General features: G+C 40.6%; 1 protein-coding gene across 1 annotated transcript; it reads right to left on the bottom strand.

Moving 5' to 3' along the window:
• Positions 1–18: 18 nt before the first annotated feature.
• On the bottom strand, positions 19–27,842 carry mrps22 (mitochondrial ribosomal protein S22). The gene is made up of 8 exons (XM_072572812.1): positions 27,671–27,842; positions 19,002–19,156; positions 17,938–18,102; positions 16,463–16,606; positions 8,514–8,597; positions 7,497–7,642; positions 4,413–4,521; positions 19–1,055 (listed from the first exon to the last, which is right to left on the bottom strand). The coding sequence occupies exons 1-8, from the start codon at positions 27,804–27,806 to the stop codon at positions 936–938; spliced, it is 1,059 nt and encodes a 352-aa protein (XP_072428913.1). The 5' UTR covers positions 27,807–27,842; the 3' UTR covers positions 19–935.

The raw sequence follows: 27,842 nt of genomic DNA, 5'->3' as shown, positions 1-27,842 counted from the left end.
TTGAGAATACCTTCAAAGTAGTGACATGTAAAACATTTAATATTTTATTACAAATGTAGTGAAAAATAAAATTGGACAGTTAAATAATTGCTAAAAACAGTTCCTCTTTTAAAAAACTACCAGTGTTTGAGGACAATTGTTTGCTTTTAGTGATTTTATTGCAATGTGAACAGTAGGACATGTATAGGACTGACCAAAAGCACTGAGAATGGTTGGTGTGAAACCTATGTTTTCTCGGGTGACTTCAGTCTTAAACAATCCCATTCCATCTATAGACCATGTGGGAAATAGCACACTCACATAACTCAATATATAATTGTTCAAAACAAACATTTTAAAATCATCAGTTAGTGATTATTTCAAGATGGAGGCAATCCACGAATAGCGTGCACTACTAAATAAATTTTAATTTTCAGTGTGTTACATTGTTAAAAATGAAACCAGAGCATATGCCAATTCCTTCACAGTACCTAATGCTTATTTTCTGGGGGGATTATAATTTATTTATGTCACTCATTAAAATGCCAAATCACAATATAGGATTAGATTGTTCTATCTCTAGAAAAACCCATTTGGCCAGTGTGTTAAACTTTTTAACAATTGGGTTTCAAAAATATTGTATATTTGTGGAGAGATTAACTAGGTTGGGCTTCATTGTATTAGTTGATTATGAGTGAGATCACAATGACAGTGTTGAAGATTACGCTGTCCATGGAACCATTCCCCAGTGCTAAACATTCTCCTTATACAAGTCCAATAATTATATGATGTCTGGCCCCACCTGCTCACATTTGAGATATTTTTTTTAAAAAAAAGAGTATTAGAATGGACACAACATGTCTCAGTCAACACTTTCTTTTCCCAAAAACAAGTGGATGAGAAATGATAAAAGTTCAATTGCTCCAAGTTCAGAACTCTTGAATTGGATGGACTGATTAATTTTTTTCTTCATTCCGACATGGATCTTGATTCGCAGAGCTGTTGAGTGTGTCCAGGTAAACTTGCAAAGCTAATTCAATGTAGCCTCCTTTTTGGGAATCGGTATGAGAAAATATCTAGAGAAAAAGACATTTCGAAGTTTAGCTTGAATTTACTTGACAGGGATTCATCTTGCTTCAGTTATCTGATATTTTATCTTACACCAAGTCTTTCCATAAAAAGTCTGCTTTAATTGCAAAAAGGAAAAGAAAAATATCCAGAAATGGTGTTTAACTTAAGGACTACATTTTTTATCTACTGACCAAACTTCCAGTATATTGCTTTTTAGTTTGGGTTCTGCCAGGTCACTTAGGTCCTGACTTCGAGGCAGCCTTGGTTCAAACATGGGACAGCCCATAAAGGCCATATTCAACTGCGTGTGGCATCAACTAGCCCTAGTAAAACTGATATGGGGGCAAACTCTCCAGTGGGTGGAGTCACACTTAGCATAAAGGAAGATAGTTGTGGTTGTTGGAGGTTGGACATCTCTGCAGGAGTTCCCCAGGGTACTGTTCTAGGCCTGAGCATCTTCAGCTGTTTCTTCAATAACCTTGTCTCCATCAAAAGGGCAGAAGTGGGGAAGTTTGACCAGCTTCCCCGATGCTTGTAAATGTCGAGCAGCATTTGCGATACCTCTACTACTGAGGCAGTCCAACTTCAAATGCAACAAGATCTAGACACTATCCAGGATTGGGCTGACAAGTGGTAAGTAACATTCATGCCACACAAATGCCAGTAAGACCATCTAACCACTGCCCCTTGACATTCAATGGTGTTACCATCACTGAATTCCCCCACTATCGACATCCTTGAGGTTACCATTGACCAGAAACTCAGCTGGATTTGTTATGTAAACGCTGGCTACAAGAGCTTGTGAGAGGCTAGGAATACTGTGGCAAGTAACTCACCACTGACTCTACAAAGCCTGTCTGTCCATCCATCTAGAAGGCACATGTGATGGAATATTCCCCACTTGCCTGGATGGGTGCAGCTCCAGCAACAATAAAGAAACTTGATACCATCCAGGCCAGAGCAGCCTGATTGATTGGCACCACATTCACAAGCATCGACTCCCACCACCATCACCACTCAGGCACAGCAGTTTGTACTATCTGCAAGATGCACTGCAGAAATTTACACAAGATCCTCAGACAGCACTCCAATTCCACCAACCTTATCATCGAGAAGGACAAGGGCAAAGATCAAAGATGGCTGTGGGAGTAGGGCACTTCAGCCAAAGCTCATCTACTTCACCTGTTCTTTTTCTTCTTTCTTTCCCCTTTGTTCGCTTGTCTTTTGGCCTCCAGGGACTCCCGACCTCAGCACAGACACGACAAGGATAGGCCTGACTTGGCAGTCTCTATGCCTGTAATGGCCTCAGTGCAGTCTCTTAATACCAGAACAATCTCCCAGCCTCACGATCCTCAAGGTAAAGTCCAACATGGACTGGGGTTTAAATGCCAGCGTGGTCTGAGTGGATGACCTGCTGTTCTAAACTTTTATTTCTCTATTTTCTAAGACCTTGTAAATGGAGAAGCTGTACCTTTGTACCGAAGATGGTACTGTAAGCAACAATGTATAAACCTTTCACCGTAACTGGATCAAAGTCCTGAAATTCCCTCCCTAATGGCACTGTGAATCTACCGACAGCACCATCTTCAAGGGTAACTAGGAATGAGCAATAAATGCTGACCAGCCAGTGATGTCCATGTCCCACAACTGAATTAAAAAAAGTAAATTGTAACTGCAATTATACTTTCAAAACTCTGAATTGAAATTAGTGCTACACTTAGTATTTTTTTAAAAGTAAACACAAAGTAAAAGATGAAGGAGCAGTGCTCCGAAAGCTAGTGCTTCCAAATAAACCTGTTGGACTGTAACCTGGTGTTGTGTGATATTTAACGTAAAAAGGATTTACATGATGGTTTTCCTTTTTTCCCTGCCTATTTGGACCCCCCCAGAAATAACCTGTCTACTTTGCAGAAACTGGGCATATCCTGAAGTGGATCAGCTGCCAGATTTGCACAAGACACAAAAATAGGTGGGAAGGCAGGTTGCAAGAGGGATATTGACAAGTGAGTGACAAAAATTGGCAGAGTATAATTTGAGAAAACGTGAAATTGTTCATTTTGCCAGGGAGAACTAAAGTACAGAGTGATTTAAATGCAGCAAAACCGCAGAAAGCTCACGCACAGAGTCAGCAGGTAATCAGGATGGCTAATGAAATAAAGTACCTTATTTTAAGCGGTTGGAATGTAGGAGTACAGAAGCTTTACTGCAACTGTACAATGTGCTGGTGAGACTACATCTGGAATACTGAGAGCAGTTTTGGTTCCCTTGTTTCAGGAAAGATATCATTTTATTAGAGGAATTAAGAAGTTCACTGGATTGATCACTGATATGGAGGGATTGTTTTATGAGCAAAGATTAAATAGGTTAGGTCTCTCACTGGAGTTTAGAATAATGTGAGGTAATCTCATTGAAACATATAGGACTCTTAAGGCCCTTGATAGCCAAATGCTGAGAGGATGGTTTCCCCTCACGGGAGAGCCTAGGACCAAAGAAAACAAAGGAGAGACAATTTCAGGCTGAGAGGAGGAGGAATTTCTTCTCCCACAGATTGTTAGAGTCTTTGGAACTCCTTGCTACAGAGAGCTGTGGGGACAGAGTCCTTGTGAATATTTAAGGCTGAGATGAATAAATCTTGATCAGTAGGTTATAATCCAACAGGTTTAAATCGGAAGTACTAGCTTTCGGAGCCTCTCCGAAAGCTAGTACTTCCGATTAAACCTGTTGGTTATAACCTACTGATCAAGATTTATTCATCTCAGCCTGAAATATACACAAGAACGCTTCGATAGCTAATGCTTCCAATTAAATCTGTTGGACTATAATCTACGTTGTGTGATTTGTAACTTTGTACACCCCAGTCCAACACCGGCATCTCCAAATCTTGATCCGTCGGGGAATCAAAAACTATGGGCAAAATGCACAAAGGTTGACGTGATGAATGTCGGTTCAGCTATGATCCTACTGAATGGCAAAGCAGGTTTGAGGTGCCAAACAGCCGACTTCTGTTCCTATTTCTTCTTGTTCTGTTTCATTCTCGAGTAATTTCTGACCTTGTGGAAGTTTAATTCCAATCTTTTAAAAGCAGATTAAAATCTCCTTTCTATAATCTAATAATGTATCTTAAAACCAGTCCAAATGCACTACCTCCTGCATCGCTTTACGTTTTGCAGATCTTTATGTTCATGAATTCAATTTTTTAAAAAATGTACCAATCTCTTGATCACTAGGAAGGAGAGGTTATTAATTCCACTCATCAGATTTAAAGAATGTATGTCACTCAAGTGCCAACATTTTACAATTAGCAGCAGCACATATTTGAAAACTACATATGCATTCTTAAAGGAAAAAAATGTGAACTGCACCTTAATCAGGTCAAGACCTTTGGCTTGTTGTTGGTTTGCCTCCTTTGACGATTGACAGTCTGGGTGTAGCATGTGATATAAATGAAGTACGCTTATAGCATCCTCTAATCTGCAAAAAGAGTTAAAATGCTAACTAAGGTAACTAAGTCAAAACACCTAATACACTCAATAACAAAATTATATAACAAATTTGGAATAGCAGCAGTTATAACTCAAATATGTTATTAGAAATTAATTGGTTTCCCATCCTTTATCCCTCTCTCCCTTGTCCCTGAAGAACAGGTGATGTTAAAACATTTTAATGTGTCTGATTTTGTGGTGAATAATTGTGAGATTATCCCCATGCATTGTCATTATGTCATTGTAAAGAGATCGCCGCTTCCCATATTTGTTCATGCTCTTCAAAAACTGGCAAACAGTTTGCCCTGTTCCACAAGTATATTGTCAAGAAATAAGGCATTAAATCAGAATGCGAAGATCAGGTACTCACCAAAACTCACCAAAAAAAAAGTTCAGGTTTATTCATTTAAGTTTAAATGAATTTTTAATGCTGTATTTAAGTTTTAGTTACTGTCAAACAAACTCTCCATATTTGTAAGCTTTTTTTAAAACCTTAGCGTCATCATTTGGCTTTTTGTCACTCTTTTCCTTCACTCATTATTTTGAACTCAAAACATATATTTAATTCAATATAATTTTTCTAACTTGCATTTCCTGGCTTAGGTTCCTTCTGCCCTTCAAAAAGGATGCTTCAACTGGCTGAAGACATGCTGATGCTTATGCTGTTCACTTAGGAGCCAGACAACAGGAAAAGACAGGCAAACAAACTATTTCTACTGAAATAGGGCCAGACTGTTCAGGAGGGATGTGAGGAAACATTTCTACACACAAAGGATAGCAGAGGTTTGTAACTCTCTTCCACAACTGGCAGTGCATGCATTATCAGTGGTTAATTTTAGATCTGAGATAGATAAATTTTGCTAAGTAAAAGGTATTAAGGGAGATGGGCCAAAGGCAAGTATATGGAGCGAGGCCACAGATCTGCCACAATCTCATGGAACAGGCTCAAGGAGCTGAATATCCTGTTCCTATTCTCATATTCTTCCCTACCTTATAGAAGTCAGAGTTTATACAGCACAGAAAGAGGCCTTTTGTGTCCATGCCAGTCATCAAACGTCCATCTATTCTAATCCCATTATTCCAGCTCTTGGTCGATAGCCTTGTAGTGTTCATGTAAATAGTTATTAAACATCTTGAGAGTTCCCACCTCTATGACTCTTTTAGGCAATGAGATCTTGCTGTGCATAAGTTTGGCAGCCACTTGTGACTTGAAAACGTCCTTTGTGAGCCGGAAATTGGGAAGAATCTGTGGGTGGTAATTAGTCTATTAAATGGTGGTGCTGTTAGTTCATTGTGGAGCTCACGTTCTAGCCCAGTTTATTTGTGAATCAGTTTGCTGAGTTGGCTGGATAATTGGTTTGCAATGCAGAATGATGCCAATGTGGGTTCAGTTACCAGAGGGAACTGGCTGAGTATCACTCCCTCTTGACCTTTCTACTCGTCTGAAGCTGGTGACCCCCAGGTTAAACCACCACCAGTGTCCTCCCTCTCTCTCTGATTAGAAAGAGCAGCTCTATAGCCCAGGAGGACTACGGCAACTTTTAGTATTAATGGTCCCTTCAACAAAGATTATGGCCTAACCTTTATTTTATGTATATTCCTCCCACTAGATGGTGCTATTGTTTTAAAGTCACTGTAGCCATAAGCCACTGCACTCTGTTACAAGTGATAATTCATTATCAAAAAATACCATATATGTTGTTGCACTTTTGTTTCACTAGCCCACATGGGTGTATTTTGGCTTTAGATTTTGATGAAGGCAAGATATCTGTTCCCTGTCCTCATTCCGTATGGGGAGTTTGGATGTGGATGACATTGAAACATCCTGTAAACACGACCAAATAAAGTACATATTGCGTGTCAGAGCTAGGAACAGACTTTTACATTCTTTCCCAGGAACATTATGATGTCACAGAAATCACAATTGAGGGTTGGAACATCAACTGAAATGCATAAATTCAATTGCCTCATACATTGCATTAACTTTGATTTAATCACATATCATCCATTTGTTAAAAGTTAATTATCTTAAATTTGCCAAACCTACCATTTGCTTAAAGTTTTATCCATCTCCATTCATAATAGTTGAGTGCAAAATTTAAATACATCAACTCCGTGTAACAATAACACACAATCAATTAGTAAGTCTCTGCAAAGGGTGGTATGCATTATTGTGCCCACACGTTGTATAATTTAAGGAGAAAGTGATAGAATCACAGATGACTGGGCTGCCAGGTTTCAAATTTTCTGCCAAAGTTTCCAAGAGGTTTTGTGGGATTCAAGGTCTCTTTGTTATGAGAACTAATTATTCACACCATTAGACAAAATGTTAGAAGTTCTGAGATGGGAGGCAAAGGTGGTGGGAAATGCTAAAAGTTGAGTTAATTAACTTTCAACCAATGATTACGATTCATTATGTTACTAAATTTAGACATGGTACGAGTGGACTGAATTGATTCATTTCAACTAGTATATCTATCTCCATATATTCGTCATCATCCTAGTATTTGTAATGTTCTGGGTTCAATACTTAAAACCCTGTTCCCAATACGATACATAAGGGAGATCTGGATTTTTCTCTTCATGGGCTATATGATGCATACCATGGAGATAAACTTTACATGTGGCACACATTTCGAGCTGTCTACACTGAATTTCTCTGCAGAATTCATCTATTAATAAATTACTGAAAGCACCCAAAACAGCCTTATTCAAATCCCCCAGTTTAGAATATTCAAACAGGGCAATTCTCCAGAAAAAACATTTCAGTAAGCTTGACTTTGTGCATTTGATCATGTCAGGGCTTGTAGTATGTGTTTGGTTTTAACATTGCAGTTTGAATACTTGTTCTGAACGGTGGGAAGGGAAAGCTAATTTTTATAAAATAAAGCTCCACAAAGGTAATTTCAAGCATTCTATGTAAATCTGATGATAGAAATTTTAACTCCTTCAGTTTGTACTTACAGGTCTCTTTGAATCATTTCGATTAGTAAACCATCAATTCTCCTCCTGTTGACCAGGTACCACACCAACCCACCAAAATGTCTTGTTGAACGCAAAAGATCGTACTTGCCATTTTTATCAATATCTTCATATGTTTGGTGGTGGACCTGATAAAGAGAGCCTTGTGTTTATATAGCACTATTCACAACCATCAGGTATCTCAAAGCACTTTGCAGCCAATAGAGTATTTCTTGATGTGATAAGAGTGTTTGAAAGTTGAGTTGTTTCCAAAACAATTAAGAAATTAATGTTTACAAACAAATTGGCTAAAATATTTGCAGAGCTACAAAAGTTTTTAGCTAAAATTTATACACTATCCGGGCAATAAAATAATTGCAACTCAGAGAAAGTGAGGACCGCAGATGCTGGAGATCAGAGTCGAAAAGTGTGTTGCTGGAAAAGCACAGCCGGTCAGGCAGCATCCAAGGAGCAGGAGAATCGATGTTTCAGGCATAAGCCCTTCATCAGGAATGCAGCAGGAGAATCGATGTTTTGGATATAAGCTGTTCATTAGGATGAAGAGCTTATGCCCAAAACGTCGATTATCCTGCTGCTTGGAAGCGGCCTGATCTGCTGTGCTTTTCCAGCACCACTCTTTTTAACTATAAAATAACTGCAGTTGAGCAGATGATCCAGCTCAAAAGTGACCAACCTGAGGGGGCTACACAAACACACACACACACCCTCCCTCCCTCACGGAGAGCAGATAACCTCTTTTTCCCTCCTCATTTGACTTTGAGATAACAGTAATCAAATGTGACTCAACCGCATTGAGTTAAGCACTAGGCTGGGGTATAAAATACAGCTATAGGACATCGAGCTGAGACTTTTATAAGTTGCATACTAATTTCAAGAGGCACACATTTCTTGTGAAGCTACAATGCATTGAACAAACTGTAGCAATTTTGATTTGCATTGATATTGTTTGTCAGAGCTCATTTCATCAAACAACTCTTGTCTGATCTGAAGAGTACTCACCCGAATGTAATCGGCAGAATTTGGCTCAAATTGGATAAGACAGAGATCAAGAATATCTTCATAACGATCCTGAGCAAACACAACCTGAAATGGGCAACATGGATCAAATCAAACTACAACACAACAACGCAGTCAAATCAAATAGAAAGAAATCCATCTGGAATGCACACACAGCAGATTGCCAATTTAAATCATGAAATTGAAGGAGGTTGAATGATGTGATTGCAAGATGATATCTTTCCAGATTCTGTCAGACGTGTGTTTTTAGTTGCACAATTATCCTTATGAATAGTTCAGCATGTGCAATTTACAAGCAAGTTTCAATTTTAACACCTCCCCCCCCACCAGATTAATCTGCAAAATCAGCAGGCTAGATTTGTGTTTGGACAGGTAGAAGAGAGTGCAGAACATGTACTTCAGCCAACAGTACTTCAGAAAGTTTCAGTTTTAGCCTCATTCTAATAATTTTAGGAATCTCCCCACCCATTTTAACTTAATTTACAAAGGGTGTTGACAAAGACATCCTGAAAATCTAAAGGGATATCGATGTACAGTGAGGGAAGAAATGCGTGCTCTTCAAGAAGGCTGTAAATGTTTTCAGTGATCATTACAGCCTTCTTAAAGGCTGTTTTCAGCTCACACTTTGAAAGGGATATCTCAGAATACACAATAGATACATTTCAAAGATCAGACCAGTAAACTACAAGATCAATTAATTTAACATCTAGAAGCTATTATTGAAGTCATTCTAGCGTGGGTACTTATTTAAGTTCAAAAGGTAATCAGGCAGGGTTGTCAGTTTTGTAAAAGGGAAATCCTGTTTAATTAATTGGAGTTCTTTTGAGGAAGAAAGATGCGTTTTGGATAAAGGGGAATAAAGAATCTTTTCAGAAGGCATTTAAAGGAAGTGTCACATCTAAGGTTACTGCAGAGAATAAAAACTCAGGGAACAGCAGTACAATATTGGCAAGATTAGGACATTGGCTGGCTAACAGGAGGCAAAGAGTAGGCAGAATGGGTCTTTTTCAGGTTGATATCAACAAGTGATGTGCCATACGGATCAGCACCAGGACTTTAAATGTTGGTAACTTATAAATGAGATAGGTGCAGGGATAGAATGTATGGTTGCCAAATTTATTGACAAGACAAAGATAGGGAAGTAGCTATGAAGAGGACACAAGGAGGCTGCAAAAGGAACTAGGTTTATGGAGTGGGCAAAGATCTGATAAATGGAGCATAATGTAGCAGAATGTGCAATTGTCCATTCTGGCAGGAAGAATGAAAAAGCGCATTATCTAATTGACAAGAGATTGCACAGCTCTGACATGCAAATGGATGTCCCATTGCACGATTCCCAAAAAATCAATATGGAGGTACAGCAAGTCATTAACAAATCTAATAGAATGGTATAGGCAATAACTCAGGAAGTCCAACTGGAAAGGAGCATCCTTTACTGTTGAACACCAAAATTGAGCCACTGTATGTGGCACACAAAGGCTAGTCCCAGCCTGGAACAGACAGTTCAGCAGATGAATTCCTAGGTCTATACCTATATTCCTAATCAACTTGTTCAGGGATGTCAGTACACTCATCTGGAATAGGAGAGACTTCAACCTGAAGAGAGATTTATCATGCACAACGTAACGCCCTTCCTCCCACCAAATCACCATGACTTTTTAAAAAACTGTTAAACACCAGCAGTAAATCACCCATGAAGTGAATCAGAAATTCATATGCTTAGGTCATTAGGCAATGCAAACCATCAAGTGTGAAGATGATTGGGGGGGGGGGGGGGGCAGGAACACAGGGGAAAATCAAGCACTCCATACTGCCCACCATGTACTCCCACTCCAGTATTACATTTTCAATGCTACATTTATGAATTGAATTTAAATTCCACCATGGTAGGATTTGTACTCCTGTCCCAGGGTTTTAGCTGGACCTCTGAATTACTAATCCAGTGACATTATCACTATGTCATCATCTCCAGTGTATTTGCTTTATTTATTATTCCTACCCAGAAGTAATCTAATCTAATAATAAGTGGCATCACTCACAACTAAGTGACTTTCTCAGGATTGTGAATTTGAGATTACAGTAAGATCAGCCATGATCATATTAAGTGGCAGAATAGTATCAAAAGGCCAAATGACCCACCCCTCCTTACTTGTATGTTCTTGCTGATGCCCAGCATTTTGGCCAGAGAATGTGTGTAGCAGTATCACAACCATTAAAACTATGTCGCCTGCAGAGAAACCTTATTCTTTCTTTCAACCAAGCATCTAGGTAGCAATAATTTGCCAAAGGGCACTGGACATAGCTTTCATTTCTGTACTACAGTTCACTTTCAGATAACAAGAGTGATACTAGGCAGTTGATATTGACTTTAAAAAGGTCTTTTTACTCTGCCAAACTCAAAGAGTTTGAGTGCAGCTTCTCTTTGATCAGGTTAACAATAAGCCATCTGCTTTTCATAACATAAATATTGGTGCCATGGCTTCTCCAGAGCACGCAGGAAAATTCACAGAATAATTACTGGAAATTATTCATATATCTAAAAGCTGCAAGTGAGTTTTGAGTCTAAATGCTACACACAGCAAAAAAACCTAGCATCTTTGAAATATAACCAGTCACAGCATGTGGTAGATGTTTGCAGCATCTTCAGCTTGCCTGGTTTAGTGGATATTTGTGAAGGAGGTAGATTTAGAACTGGCTTAGCTTAAGGTCCTTTCTGGGGATTGAGAGGGCAAGAGAGGCAATGATAATGTGAGGCACAAAGGCACGTGGAAATCAGATGCTCAAGACAAGAGAAATACGTCATAATTGTAAACATTATTTAATGAAAAGACACATTTAAGATATTGTGAGGAAAAAGCTTTATCCCTTTAAATTGGGAATTGATAAGGTTGGTTTTTAATGCTTGGCTTTCATGGATGGAAGTGCCATCGAGTTGATTTTCCCCAGCAACAAAGAAATATGTGTCCAACACTTACGTGTTTGTAACACACAATACCATATGGTTAGAGCATAAAACCCAGAGGGACTTAGCTTTAGTACTGTGGAAGTCTAGCTGCCCTCATTTGCCATACATGCACCCCCAAATTTTGTGTGAAATTGAAAATCAATCCTAAAATTTGTATCTGATTTTTTTGAAGGAGAGGCTATTTTAAAATCTACTCTTTCCTTTTCCTTGAGATTTTATGCCATCTTTGTGGATGGGCACAGGATTTAGCAGGTCTTTGACACCCGTTCGGATAAGTACTGAGCAAGCTCCCTCCTAATATGGAAGCTGTGAATCTGTTTACTTTTCTATTAGGGACAGCATAGGTGAGACAGTTAATCTGCCACACAGTTCACTTGAGAGCCACATCCTAAAGGGGTTTTGGAGCTCAGAGACAAATAATTCTTCAAAATAAAAGTTTGGTGCTATATACTTATACCAGAAATATGAAAGATCCATATCAAGTAGGAAACATTAAAAAAATTGAAGAGACAGATTGTTCTATTATAATCCTTCAGCACTGACCTAAACCGTCAATCTTTATAAATAATGTCTCGAAACAATAGATTTTAAGTGCTTGGACTTCTCAGGAGCTTGGCATGATTCAAACAAAATCCATTTATAATCCACTTCTGGAGCACAATATGAAGAATCTGTTTGTTATAATCTATATTTCAAGTTTTTCATTTTTTTTCCAAGGTAAGGTAAAACTTGTATAAGCAATATTCAATTATTTTGAGATTGGAGGTTTTCAGTTTGTAAATAATGCTGTACTGTGGAAATTAGTGCAAATTATTAAAAGATTGAATGTCCGCACCCAAACGGCAGTCAGGTTAACTGATTGAATTATTGTTCTAATTATATTTACCATCATAAAGTTCTGTTATTTGAAAAGTAAAGGTAACACTACATATCATTTTCATTTTACATCAGTAAATAAAATGAGAAAAAGTTAGGTATAAGAATGAATAGAATAGATGAGTTGTAACTATTACAATCCGCTTATTTGTCCACTTCCTTCACAAGTCTTGCTGACACTCCAGTATCTTTGCAGTAAAGATACTGGTCTCACTCACTGCTACAGCTGTTGATGTTCCTCTGTGATATACTCAAAGTACCAGCATTGAAGAACATGTACATTCACACACGGAGATGAGAGCTTTGAACAGTTGTTTTGCTCATTTATCCTGAAAAATTCAGGCCAGTTTTCAAATGAGTTCAGTAGCTAAGGTGATCAAAAGGATAACTATTGTATTGTTCAGGAGATCCTATTCCATTTTCTGATCTTGAGGTCAGACATTTGGCTATCAGATAATCCTTGTTTAGAAGTGCTGACACGCAGGCATTGTTAATCAGACCATATTTCCATGTAATTTACCAGTCTCTGTATAATCAGTGAGAACAAAACAAACAGGCCAGTCACACTCAGAGGAAAAAACTGTGGCCAGAAGCTTTTTGGATGCACCGCCACATAATTGGAAATGGTCAAAAAAGGATACCACATCCAAAGGCTGGACATAGCTGCTATGTCTAATCATCATTATCTTCTTCAAATGAAGTGTCTTTAAATCCTAAAGGGAACTTCTCCAGAATATTCTGATTTGAAAAGGCAATGTACCTTTATATGACAGATGGGCTGAAAATAGATTTATTTTGCCACCATTTTACTTTTTTCAGAGCTTAGAACTGATCCAAATTCAGAGTGAATTTAATCAGTAATCATGAAGTTCCCATTCTGCAACCAATGCCCACATTCACAGGATTACACTGAAGCCTGAACTCAGAGCAACACTGCAAGAGACCACATCAAAAAGCTATTTTGATCACAGATAACCAAATCATTTAGCACTGGAACTGAGAACTCCTGATGGCTCATAGTAATAAAACATAACGAATGAATGTAAAAATTAACTCTGCCATTGATTCCCATTTGCAATACCCTGAGAAGATGGCAGCAGGGCCTTTTCAATTGCAGCTGTAGGTCCAGTAGTTTATTAAGCTGCTTCAGAAACTGTTTAGTATTACATCTAAACTACATCTGGTAAGTATAGCAGCTTTCCTTCCTTGAAGAATACCAGTGAACAGTTGGACAATCTGACAAATATGCTGGTCACTTCCACAAAGTACAAATTTATTTTTGTAACTTCCACATTTTTCAACTGAATTCAGATTCTCAAACTGCCATTCTTGAATTTGAATTCAAAGGGAAATGGCTTCCTGCTCAGATAATTACTGTTTACTATTTCAGCCACCTCACCAATACATTACTGTACCTATACTTGTTACTTAGAGAAGTGAACAGGTTACATTTAAGTATTTAATAAGCAAACCATATTTTAATAGAATTTGCTTTCCTCCGATCCACAACCATTTTTGCCTACCGTCTTTTCCCTTTTCCATAGCAAATGTAAAACGCCAGCTGTTGTGGTCACTATCACTACATCCTGCCCAATGGCACCTCCAACTCCTGTTCTTCATTCTTTGGGGAATTATACCCAGCAGTATACCATCCTTTGTAGGACCATCTACATGTTTATATAAAAACTTCGCTTGGATACATTTCAAGAAATTTGTCCCGTTTATACTATGATTATCCAATTAATGGTAGGGAGATTGAAATCCCCTAATATAATCACCCTAGTATTAATATTATACACCTTAGTGAGTTGTTCCATATATCTGCTCCTCTAATCCTGCTGTTTGGGTACCTATAACACAAGCCCAGTATTGTGACTGTCCCCTTCTTAGTCCTGAACTCTATCCACAATGCCTTATTTGATGCCACTTCCAAGATATTGTCCCTCCTTAATATAGTAACTGACTTAATTAACAATGCTGCACCACCTCCTCTTTTATATTCTCCACTGTCTTGCCTGAAGGTCCTATAGCCCTGAATGTTCAGTTGCCAGTCCTGTTCCTCCCTCAACCACATCTCTGTGAAGGCAACAACATGGTAATTCCACGTGTCAATCCACAATCTTAACTCCTAGCATTAAAGTAGAGGCCATCCAGTCTTGCCTTGTACCCTTGAGACTCAACATGTCTGAACTCCATCTGTCTAGGTTCCATTTCTAAGATACGTTGTGTCAATATTGAACTAATGCACCATGTCCTACTTCCCAGCTGAACTAGTTTAAACTCCTCTCAGTAGCACTGGTAAACCCTCCCTCAAGGATGCTGGTCCCATTATGGTTCAGCACAGACTGTCCTGCTTGCTGCTGTACAGGTTTGATCTTCCAGTAGATCTATGAATCTAAAACCCTCCCTCCTGCACCAAGTCTTGACCCACACATTAAGCTGCTCTAATCTCCTATTTCTGTACTTGTTAGCACATGGTATTGGGAGTAATCCAAAGATTGTAACCTTTAGATCCTGTCTTCTAGTCTACTGCCTAGCTCCCTGAGTTCTTGATGCAAGGCCTCATCCCTCATTCTAACATTTTCATTGCTAAAGTCACCGTAGTCCTACCAAACCAATGGCTGCCCTCTCAGTAGAGTGGGTGATGGTTTCATCTGAGGGTCACTATGCATCAGGCGAGGGGAAAAGAGGTTCAGAAGGAGAGTCCTAATGGCAACCTCAGAGTGCAGCAATTGAACCCTTGCTGCTGGCATTACTCTGCATTGTAAACCAGCCATCAGCCAACTAAGCTAAGCAAACCCCATGTATGAGACAACTTCTGACTTATCAACATCCCACTGACCTGCAGTCACGATAGACATCCCTGACCTTGGCATCAGGGAGGAAACACATCATCCTGGAGTCATGTCTGTAGAAATACCTGTTTAACTAATGAGTCCCTGTCACTGTCGCTCCAGTTTTCTTCTTCCTCCCCTCCTAATACAGTCAGGCCAATTGTGGTGCCAGATACTTAGAACTGTCTGCAGTCCATTGAGGAATCAACACCCTCATCAGCATCCAAAATGGAAAACCAAGGATCCAAGGGTACTCCTGCACAACCTGCCTCACACTGTTTGACTGCTTGGTGGTCACATATTCCCTTCTTACCTCCGGTCCCTCTTGGTGCAGTGTGCTCCTCTCTATAAACCCTCTCTATCCATGTAACACTCCGCCTCGTGGACTTGTCACATTTTCTCTCTCCAGCTGCTGCTCAAATCCAGAACTCACATTTCTGTAGTCGGCAGCACCACCTGCACGCGTGGTCACTAAGAGGCAACTATTTTCACACACACAGTGGTGCATGTATGGAATGAACTGCCAGAGGAGGTGGTATGTGCAGGTACAGTTACAACTTCAAAAGACATTTGGATAGGTGCATGAATAAAAAAGGTTTAGAGGGATATGGGCCAAATGCAGGCAAGTGGGACTAGTTCAATTTGGCAACCTGGTAAGCTTGGTCACTCATGCTGGTCGAAAGGGTCTCTTTCCATACTGATTCCATACAAAGGGTCTCTTTCCATAATGATTCCATAATTTCCACATATGACAGGTCACACAAACCACTCAGCTGACCAAACCTGTCATGATTTAAATTTAAAACTTAGTCTTGCTTGCTAAGTTAGTTAATCTAAAAATATATGTCCCTTCCTGTTCTTTTCTTATTCTCTATGACTGTTACTAATGCCTGGTGCTTTACAGTTAATCTTCACCTAATCCCTCAGTAATTTTACAAAGGAAAGTTGGTAATAAAATCAAGGAACTGATCTGTAAAAGGCCACCAGGTAAATTCCCTGGCTTTTATGACCCAAACATTTACAATCTATTCAAAATATGTCATTGTGATTTGCTTAATATTTCTGATTGCAGTGGTGGAGCAAACACAGGCTGAAGTGGTCTGTAAACAAACCCTCTATTTATTTATTTATTTATTCAGTCCACATATTCAGCATACTTCAACAAAAGAAAATAAAAACTTACTTCTGAGCCCCAGTTGCTAAAGAGATAGAATATAACAGCTCTTTGAGTTGAAATAAAGAAAATAAGATCTTACTACAAGGTTTTCATTCTTGAAAATGGGTGGTGGAACTATCCTTCGAACATCACGTGGGAAGTAGACTTGTACCATCCTATCCCGCTCTTCCCAGGTTGCTTTCCGCAACACCCCATTTGGCTCTCTAACCACAATAAATCGTTCCTTGGAAAAAGAACAAGTGGAAAACTTATTTCGAAATGAGCTCACAGTAAATAAACACTGGAGAAAATTTAACCAGGGTGTGCAAGTGTAATTTAGACTCAACTTAAGTCATATATTGTGTCTTGCAAACACCTTGGAAATTCCTCATGCCTGGCACCATGATATCTAGACAAAAAAATATGAGTTGTATTTTGAAACAGAATGAAAACCATTCAATTGCCAACGTCCAAGGTTAGACTGGATAGGTAGATGATAGAATATGAAAATATGTAATGTTGATTTGAATAGAACTATTGCTTGCTTCGAGACTAAATAATGATGCAGACATGGGCCAAATGGCTTCTTAACTTCTATGTAATAATATGTACCAGACCTCTCATAGGCTCCCCTATTTTAATACAGCCAAATCAGATGACTACTTCCGGTCTTGTGGCAAAAAGGGTACGTTTCTCTTCTTATTCTCATCTTGTCCATACAATTAGACATTCTGGACAACTGTCTTGGAAAACACAAGGACCACCATCAGTCCTACAAATCCAAGAGGACTTGGTTCAGTGCCTGTCCATCCGAGAGCAGACAAGTCGAACTCTTGCTAATAGCTACCAGCCTTAGGCCTGCACCCAGGAGATTCAATCAGCACAAACCATATCTTCTCTTCCCCACCAGCCCAACAATACATCAACTGACTACAACCTTGACCAATAAATCCATCAGATATGCTGGATTAACCTCCAAAAACAAAAGCCTAATAAACTACTTCATTCCCCTAATCTATGAACCTTTCGTGGCAAGCACAGTCATGCCAAAACAATCAGATGTTGCACTGCACATTGCTTCAAAGTGGAATGCAACATGCTAAATAGGATTTTATGTATTCAATAATAATTCATGCTTAAAACTAGTGGTAGCTAGCACACGGGCACTAATGTGGGACAGCTGATATTTGTAAATGTGTTTCTAAAAGCATCATTGTCCCAGCTTTGTCATCTGTATTCTTATTTATAAAGTCCTGTTGTTCAAACTTACTCAATTTGAAGCGAAGATCATTCAAATTTATACAAGGTAGACAACAAAAAACTATTCTCAGTAGAATACGTTTACATTTCTGGGCAAGGGATACACGTATTTGCACAGCACTATGGTCTCTGAGGGAAATAAACTTGTAGGGATGGAGCTACAGAAAGCTGGTATGGGATAAGTAGCTAAATAACTTTCTTTTCTGCCATAATGACTCTAAGATTGAAAGGAGATAGCAGATACATAATAGGACAAAACAATGATTAAGTGTTAAGCCTATTCAGGCCCTTATTCAGACTCTAGAAAGTACTTACTTTGTGTGGAATGTCAAAAGTTATATCTGTGAATACATATTTAGCCGTTTCCAGACCATCAAGAATCTTATCTTCTACTAATATATCATTGATTGGTTCTCTTTCACTTAGTACTGGTGGCATTTTTAGTTGAGTTTGAGCTACTTCCACAGCTTTCCGATGAGCCTGTGAAGAGATGTCACATTTACTTTAGCCATATTTCCCAGTCACAAGTCCTCAACTACTCAGATGCAAATCCATGCCACAATGTGAAATTGTGACTTGCAAATTAGTTTGTCAATAAGATGCTTAACATGAGTGGGGAGCCACCACCTGACTAAAATTTCTTCAAATCAAGCTACTGAGAAATCTAATCAGTCAATGCAGCAGAAAGAATTTCCATTTTGCCTGATTGCACACACTTCACAGTCTCCCAAAATATATTTATTCAGTCCTCAGAGGTACAGCTTGATATCAAACAAGGCTCAGAGACCCCAGCTGTGAGCCGTGGTATTACAGAATTGATGTATATGACCATATGAATTAAGTACAGTAGGACTTTTGGCCCTTTCGAGCCTGCTCCATCATTGGTGGCTTCAACTCCATATTCCTGTCTTGTCCCCTAATCTAACCAGATAAAAGCACAAGTTACCATCACTAAGCGTTGGTAACCCTCCCAGCGATGGTCCAGCCAGTTCACCACACTCATTTACATCATGCTGTAGGTGGCAAAATATTTCAGCCTACAGCTGTATGTCTATCATGTGTGATTGCTAATCAATCTCAAATGGCACTGCAGTACTGCTGCCCCACAAAGTTCTAATATTGGATTACCAGGTCTGACAAGCATTAAAAAAAAGCATAGATTAAACCAACAATAATAAATCTCATTGCAAAACCATTTTCAGATCTTTTTCAATAAACTAAAATACAGATCAGTTCTACCATAGCAGAAAAAAATCCAGTGCATTCAAAACAACTGAGTAATAACTATCCAAATGGCAAGAGAGGGGTTTGACTCTGTTTCTCCTCCCTTGGTAATTTATTGAAATTGAATGGAAGAACGCAAATAGCAGTAAATGTACCTCCTCAAGTTGCTCATTTGTCATAAGCTTGTATGTAGGTGGTCTCAGTTGCTGCTGTACAGGTTTGAACACCTTCTCAAGATCAAGGCCTGTTATTCTGGTAAGGATACATTGGACATCTTCATCCATAAACTGGGGTTTTCTGTTTCCAGCTTCTGTCAAACAATAGTAGGCGGAGAGGATGGATGTTTTTTTTTCACATTTCTACATAAATTTAATATCAGTAAGATTTACTTGCACACAATTCAATATCAGACTCCAACAGAAGGTTGCAAATACCCTGTAAATTCCTCATGCCAGACACCATGACGTCTAGATAAACAAATCCCTGACCCAAACAAACTATTAATGTGCAATTTGCCCCCATTAATGTACAGTTTGTACAATACATGATCAAAGGATAGAGTTTCTTGGCAATTTAGGTAAACGCTAATCTGAATTCAGGTACTAAACACAATGCGATACAGATTGCTGAACGAAAATATCACCATTAATGCTGCCAGATATCGTTTAAAAAAAACAACTGGTTTTTGAACATCCATCAGGAAAGAGAACGGGCCACCCCTGTCCACCTGCGCCTATATGTGACTCCAGTTTTTTGCAACATGGTTAATGCCTAACAAAGTGTAGCACGGCTTTCTGTCATTTAATAGAAAAGCTACTTGCAGTTTGGGAAGCCAGTCACCATCTCACAATCAGTTTTATTAGAGATGGTTGGCAATAGATGCACCTTGCTCATGACCATCAATTTTATAAATTTGTACAATGGAGAGACCTTAAACGATATTTAAAAACACAATAGCTTGGAATGCATTTTTAAAAATACAGTACAATTCATTCCGAAGAAACATTAGAGTATCATGCTGGAGTTTTACTGCATTTTGTATAATCTCAGGCTGCCCTGTGAATATGCCTCAAAACACTTGCATTTAGTGTACTCAAGAGTCAGTCTAACATTAAGCACCCAATACTTTCACTTTTCAGATCAACATACATACAAACTATTTGTATTGATGGGGGTCTAGGATTGTAATAGAAGCTTAAGTGACTCCATCTTTTATGTATTCCCTTCCTTCAGATTCCAACGTTTTTATTTTCCCCCAAAAAAACACACAAACTGTCAACTCCCAAATCCCAGTCCATCCTTCCCCAAATTCCATAACTGAATCCCGCCAAATAAATTTCTTCCCTTGCCACTGAACCTGCCTTTTAGTAAATATATCTGAAACTTGCAAACTCTCTTTCCACCTTTAGGAAGCTTCTTAAACCTTCATCTGCGAAGTAGCTTTTGATTACTTGTTCTAATAGCTCTTTATGTAGATTAGTGTCAAGTTTTGTTTGATAATGTTCCTGAGAAGGCCCTTGTACGGTCTTACAATGAGTAATGTAACCACTAATTATTATGATATCCACCGTTGTCATGGACGATTGCAACCACGATTCAATACAGGATGCCACCTGGGGCAAAAAGAAAGAATCCATTAACAGAGTGACCTGCACTTATGTAGCACTTTTCATGATCAACTGACTTCTCAAAGTGCTTTACGAAGTACTTTCTGAAATGTAGTTACCGTTGTGTTGTAGGAAATGTGAATAGAAAACTCCCACAAACATCAATGTGATAATGACCAGATAATCAGATTTTGTGAAGTTAATTGAGGGTAAATATTGACCAGGCAAACTCCCTGGCTTCTCTTTGAAATGCACCTGCATTAGCAGATGGAGTCTTAGTTTAATGTCTCCCCCATCAAAAAGAAAGGACATCTGACAATGCAGTGTTCCCTCAATAATATACTGGAAAGTTAACTTTAATTTTTATACTCAGCTCTTGGGGTGGTACTTTAAACTTTCACTGCTGACCAGCTATGCTGTTCAATGGTGGTGCTATGTAATTAAAATTGACAATTATCCTGCAAGCTTGATCTCCACGGTGGACAAAATAAACAGTTTGTGGGGACCTCCCTGTCCCTTTCCAAGATACAACATTCTGACCTGGCCATACATGATCATCCTCTGTCGTTACTACATGAAAAATCTAAAATTCCATACGAAATTCCATCATGGGTTCATAATCATCTGAATACAAGCGAATACTAGTGGAAGAACAATCAGCATCAAGAAGATCCAACATTACTTTCTCACAGCAATTCAGTGTAGGCAATAAATCCAGTCCTCCCATTGTCATTCAAATGCTATGAACAATTCAAGAAACAAAGTCTAAAAAGAATGGGTAACCATGGTGTGTGGGCTGACTGAATTCAGCAGGTGTCTAAATCATTTTCACCACGGCAGCTTTGAGATGCAAGGATAACATGAGCAATTCGTCGGGCCTCATGCACTCTATGGCCAGTTTCCTTTCATAATAGATTTGTATGGTGTGAATGGTCATCAGTTTAAAACTTTTTGAACCTTCAATATTAAGTCAGTGGTGCAAAAGTATCTCACAGCACTCAGTTCACATTTGTTTCAAGGTGGTGAGCAACAGTCAGCTTTCTGCAGCTTCTGTTAGGTCGGTGGTTTTCCTTTCCTTAAATCTATGGAAAACGTGTTGTGAACAAGAGAATTGCAACTTGGAGGGAGCCTCAGGACTGGCAAGGGTGTGTCAGTGCCAAGGGAGGGGTGTGGTTTGTGGTCAAGGACATGGAAGAAGCACCCAAAACAGGACAGAGGGAAATTAGGAGCATGAAGGAGTGAAAGAGGGAAGGGGCTGGCATAATGGCCGTGGTACAGGTGGTGCGAACATTTAAGCGAACAGTCAATAATAAGAAAATTAGGGGTCTGAAGATGATATCTCTGCTGTCTGCATGTGGATCAATCTCAAGCTGTTGGCTTGCTGAATCCTTATAGGGCTTCTGCACTTCACCTACATTTCAATTATTCCTATAAAATGTGATTTTGGACAGTATCTGATGTAAGTAAAGTGAAACCATTACAATGGGAAATATTTACAACTGAAGTTAAATTTGAAAAGCAAAGATGGGACCATCTTTGCACCCTCAGTTAGTTTTCTGTTCATGGGAATGGAATTGAGAAGGCTACTTATGGTGCACTGCCTCTCAGTTTGACTGGCCGACTCTTTAATAGCTCACCCGTATCTGCTGCACTGTCAGCAGGTATCACCACTAAAACTCTCTTTCTCTTCCCCTTCCCTGCCTTGGTATAGCCTGTGCATGTCACGACATTTCAATTTTAGCTACTGTACAGAGAAACCTCGATTATCCGAATGAGATGGGCAGGCACTATTTCTTTCGGATAATTGATAATTCGGTTAATTGATTAAATGCCTCTCCTCTGGGACTCTGAATCTTCTGAAGTTTCATTTTTTCTCGCTCTGCCTGCCTTGCTCCCTCTCTCTGTCTCAGGGTTTGTTTCTGAGCAGACACACACTTGTGTGTAAGGGACCTGCAGCATTGCTGAAGCCTCCCGCCACCCCTCCCCTCAAACCCCATCAGTTTAATGGGGTTGACACAGCAAGCACTCGCTACGTCCGCTTGCCATTCAGGAGACAAGGTAGCAGCTCACCTGGTGCACCCCCCCCCCACCAAATCTGACCCACAATCTCGCCTGTCCGCCCCCCAACCCCATCCACTCCTCCCCACTCTCTGCCCTCCAACACCATCCAAACCCGCCCCACATCTGTCCCCTCCAATCATCCGCCCCCATAACCCCATCCAAACCCGCTCCGCACCCGTTCCCTCCAATCATCTGCCCCCTCAACACCATGCAAACCCACCCCCCCATCTGTCCCCTCCCACTGTCCGCACTACCAACCCCATCCAGATCTGCCCCCACCTGCCTCCCAACCCCCTCCAAGCATACTCCCTGACTGCCCTCACCCCGCACACCACCCCCCCCATGTTCTACTCCCCCGTTCCACCCCCCCACCCTCTCTGGAGCAGCCATACTGGACACCAACAGTAAGATGCTGCTAACTTTTTTGGGGGGGGAGGGTGAGTCTCAAAATAGTTCATACGTATATACACACACACACACACACACAACTTTTTTACAAGTTCCACCTTTGCCCTGTACAGGACAATGTTGAAGAGATTATCTGGAAAGGAGGGTGGGGGTTTAGAGTTCACCCCTGTGTAGAACTCCAGGGAAAGTGTGGGGTGGGGTGGGGGGGGGATAAAGAGAGTGAGAGGGCAGGCGGTTAGTCATTTGGAGACAATGCCTGGGCTCCCATTGATGACCAGATCTGTTCTCAGCAGCATTTCAGTAAACTGAGTTTATTTTTAATTATTGTAAACAAAATACGCAATCTGTGTTGGAAGCACCTCTTTGGTGTAATGTTTCTACTGGGAACTTGCGATCTTTTTTGGATAATCTGAAATTTGGAAAATTGTTATTTGGATAATTGTGGTTCCTCTGTAATTCTGGGAGAACTAGCAAAAGGCAAGAGGGGGAAATGGTGCTCAGTCCCTGTTCTGCAATCAGGAATGGCCCATCATCATTAAAAGTCTAACAAAAGACTCTGACAAACAGTCAGCAGTGTCACAAAGGGCTCATTCTCTGCTGCCAATCCTATGCTATGGAGTGAAAGCCACATGTCAGCATTGTGAAGCACAGCTCCAAAAGGATATCATGGTTTGTATTCCTTGGCGGATCAAACCATAGCCACAGTGACACTTACAAGTAAAGTTTGGACCCATGTCTATTTACTTGTTTGATAACAAATATTATCGCCAATACCCCATTTACGGATGAAATGTTTTAAAGCTTTTCTGAAATTTAGCCAGTTTTTATCAAAAACGTTATCAGTTACAACAATGGCACTCAGACACATTTTGGAATCAGAATCCATTGCTGGTCCCTGATTTATATTACCCAATAAGCAATTATTAATGATCCACAGCTTTCTAAAGCTCCAAAAGGGTGGGGCTAAATACCAAGAAATCATGAATAATAGCTCTAGATACATCAATCTGCAGCAATCATAGTTGTGCCCAAATCAGATGCCAATATTACAAAGTTAAAAGACATGCCATTACAACGTATTTATTCATTTACTGTATTCTTTAAACAAAGTATAATACCTTGTTTGAAAGCACTAATTGGTTTATCTTTAAAACTTCACATGTAATCTTTATGATAGGACATAGTGGATATTCCAATTCATTCTCCCAACGTTAAAAATGAGTTATGAGTTCAGTAGGTCACAGTACCTCTGGGTCGGTCAGATATGGTCAGTTTGCAATAGAACAAATGTCTACTGCTGAAATCACTGTAACTCAATAATTGCAGCCTAAAATAATCATAAACGACTTTTATTTATTGGCACCTTTAACAAGTCAAAAATGCCTCAAGGTGCCCCATAAATATTCCAAAGGAAACAGACACCAATCCAAGAATGGAGAATTAGGGAGGTAACTGAAAGCTTGGTCAGAGAAGAGGGTTATGAAGCAACTTCTAAAGATGGGGACGGGTGTTGGAGGTGCAGAAAGATTTCAGTACAGAGAGCCAGAATACAAGGTTCTGCCATCTGTTGACAGTGAAATGAAGATAAAGGGCTAAGTCAGTGAAAAGGGGAAGATGTCTCTCTCTAATGAGATAAGTGATGTGAACAATTTCTTGTTCACTCAAAAACAAATCCCCTTTAAAAAGTTACACATTTTATTTCCAGGCCTCTTTCCTGACACACTGATGAAAAAGTTTCTTGTGTCATCAGCTGTGTGCTCGTGTTCTAGAGACAATGGTGACACTAACTGGGCCACAATGACACTGAAGTCCTTTTCAAGTGGTGAATGAAGATTTTATTATTCTTAAAATATGTTTGTATATTGTAAAGGTAGTAAATGAAGCAGATCAGTTCTGTACAATAGCGTATGAAGAAACAAACACTGAAGTTTGACACTATTCAGCAATCAAACCACAGGCCTTTCTTTACTTGGGCAAGACTTTATTTACATGTATTTGAGGGTACAATAACTGAACAGACGCCCATTTAACTTCAGCAGAAAGACCTCAGACAGTGGTCTTTCCCCACTGCACCTTGGTGGTGGCTGCCCCACGCTTCAGTGTGTCCCTCAGCAAAGTCCTGGACCTTGCTATGTGTCAGTCTGCAACACTCAGTCAAGGTCAACTCTTTACACTGGACGATGAAAACATTTCAGGCAGACTGAAGATGGTCTTTCAGTTCGCTGATGTCCTGCAGGTGCATTCGATGTTTATCTCAGTGTGCGTCCCAGGGAATAGACCGTAAATCACAGAGTCCTGTGTCATGAAGTTGCTCAGGATGAACCTCAATAAAAAAAAAACACTGCAACTTTCTCCAGACTTCCTTTGCAGAACAAGATGTGTGACTATCTCTACTCCCCAACAGCCGCTTGGAGAGCAGCATGCGGTGTCACAGAGTCCATGCGTACATAAAGGATCCGAAGGGCAGTGTCCTTCTCACCACTAGCCAAGCTACATCTTAGTGCTTGTTGGAAAATTCTGGTAGTGAGGCATTCTGTCAAACGACAGTCTGCTCAGGGAACAACCAAACAGGATTCACCCTCTCCTTTGCCCACAAGGACTCGAGGACACACTATGCTGACCACTTACTGTTGGACTTGTGGTCAAAGGTGCTTTTCTTTGTAAATTTCTCCATGAAGGACAGGTGACACAGAACGGAGCGTTCTGCAGCAACGAGGCCAATCCATCCTTCACAGCACAGGGGACAGGTAGAACCTCAGTACATAGTGACACTTGGTGTTTGTGTACTGAGGGTCTACACACAAAGGTGGTCATTAGGATGAGTGCTGCATTGTGTATGTTCTCCCCCCACCTTATCTAGATAGCTTCACACATGGTGTCCCTACGGACACCGTCCATCTCTGACCTCCAGATGAAGTGGAAGCCAGCTCAAGTGACTGCAATGGTGCAGACCTGCATCACATACAACAACAGAGAGGGTTTTTAACCTGCAATGGGGAGGGAGTGGTGCTCCCAAAAGCCCAGTTTCTGCCTCATCTTGTGATACGGTCCTCCCAAGGTTTTGCGCACACTCTAGCCCCTCCGAACCATATTCCTAGCACCTTCAGGAATTCTGTCCTGATAATGAGGCAGACATCCACCCCCATGTCCTGCACATAAATGATCGTATCCCTGCGGAGCGGGAGGATCTCCGAGATCATCCTGCCCAGTACAGCACAGGTTTGGCTGGGGCGAATCCCTAATCCCAGAGCAGACCTGACCCAGTTGGTGATGACCTTAGACACGATTTTTTAATCTGAATTTGGTGGTGATATTGGTCCCCAATTTCTAATTTCCTTCCACTTCCCCCTTCTGCTTGTAGATGAGGGTGATGATACCTTTCCTCATGGATTTGAACATGCTACCTGCTAGAAGCAAACCGTCATCCACCCCCAGCAGGTCCCAGCCAATCAAGTCCCACAGAGCTGAATACAACCTGGACCTTTGTCAGCTCATCCAGAGATAACAGCTGATCCAGCCTCTCCCATGGGCTGTTGACTAAGACCTCAGTATTAGAGGACAGGAGCAACTGGGAGGCTGCACTGTCTCTGGGCCTCATGTCTGGCAGAAAAGGATTTACTAATCCTCAGGATGTCAGACTGAGATGACATTACCGAGGCATCTTCTTCTTTCAGGCTGCCGAGCAAAGAACTCTCCCTGGGCACCTTCTCGAAGAAGAAACGTGAGCACGTCTCATCTTGCTCCATGGTGTCAATCCTGCACCGGAAGATTATCTTGGAGATCTCCGAGGCAAAGAGCGAAGTTTGCTGGCTCTTCACCTCCTGGAAATTCTTTATGACATCAACCCCTATGATCCGCAGCAAGAGTAGGTTTGGTATGTTTCTCTGCGGTTTGGACAGTTTTCTACATCTGTCTCTCTCACCTTAAGAACACCTTTGAGGATGAAGAACCTCTTGATGTTCCCCTTGACTATTTCCCAACAGTCTGCTGGAAATTCAGAAAGAGGCTTCAGGATTCTCCAATGTGTAATCCCTTTTGAGTTACTCAATTGTTCTGGGGCCGACAGTTTCACGTTCAACTTCCACATTCCTTTGCTGGCTCGCTGGTCGTCCTGTAGGTGACAGTCGGCCAACAGGAAACAGTGATCAGAGAAGAACACCGGCTTGACATCAGTGCATCTGAACAAGAATGTGCAGGACACACAAGAGTCATACAGCGCAAAAACAGACCCTTTGGTCCAACCAGTCCACGTTGACTGTAATCCCAAACCAAACCAATCTCACCTACCTGCGCCCGAAACCAAACATTTCTTATTCATCGATTTGATGTATTTTAAAAGTGGTAACTGTCCCTGCATCCACCACTTCCTTTGGAAGTTCATTCCACACATGAACCACTCTCTTGTGTAAAACAGAAATGCCCACGTCTTTTCTAAATGTTTCTCCTCTCACTCTAAAGAAAATGCCCCCTAGACACAAAACAGGAAATCCATCCTAGACAGACCCGTCAGGAGGCATTGTTTTGTGTCTCTAACAGGTTTAACTATTTGAAGGGCATGTTGTGGGATTCTGGATTCCCAGTCACCGGCAGCGAGACCCCCGAAGATGAGCGGCGTTTCCGCGCTGGGGCTGGGACTGAGACTGAGACACAGCACTCCCCCCACCCCCCCGGCAGGACGGTGCGGGCCACTGCTGCATTATAAACTGCAGCCTTGCAGCGTACAGCCCAACAATGACGCGGCCACTCACCTGGACGCCCGGGGCTCTGGGCGCAAAGGGCACGCCGCCCGTCCCCACCTCCACCTGCAACCACACAGGGGAGCTCAGCATTGACAACAAGCCGAGAACTCCCCAAGACACGCCGTGCAATCCTAAACGCAGCCATCTTCACTTGTGCAAGAGGCAGCGGTGACCTTCCGCT

The sequence above is a fragment of the Chiloscyllium punctatum genome, chromosome 6 (genome assembly GCF_047496795.1).
Source record: "Chiloscyllium punctatum isolate Juve2018m chromosome 6, sChiPun1.3, whole genome shotgun sequence".
NCBI lineage: Eukaryota > Metazoa > Chordata > Chondrichthyes > Orectolobiformes > Hemiscylliidae > Chiloscyllium > Chiloscyllium punctatum.
This window is presented reverse-complemented; position numbering and strand designations above follow the sequence as displayed.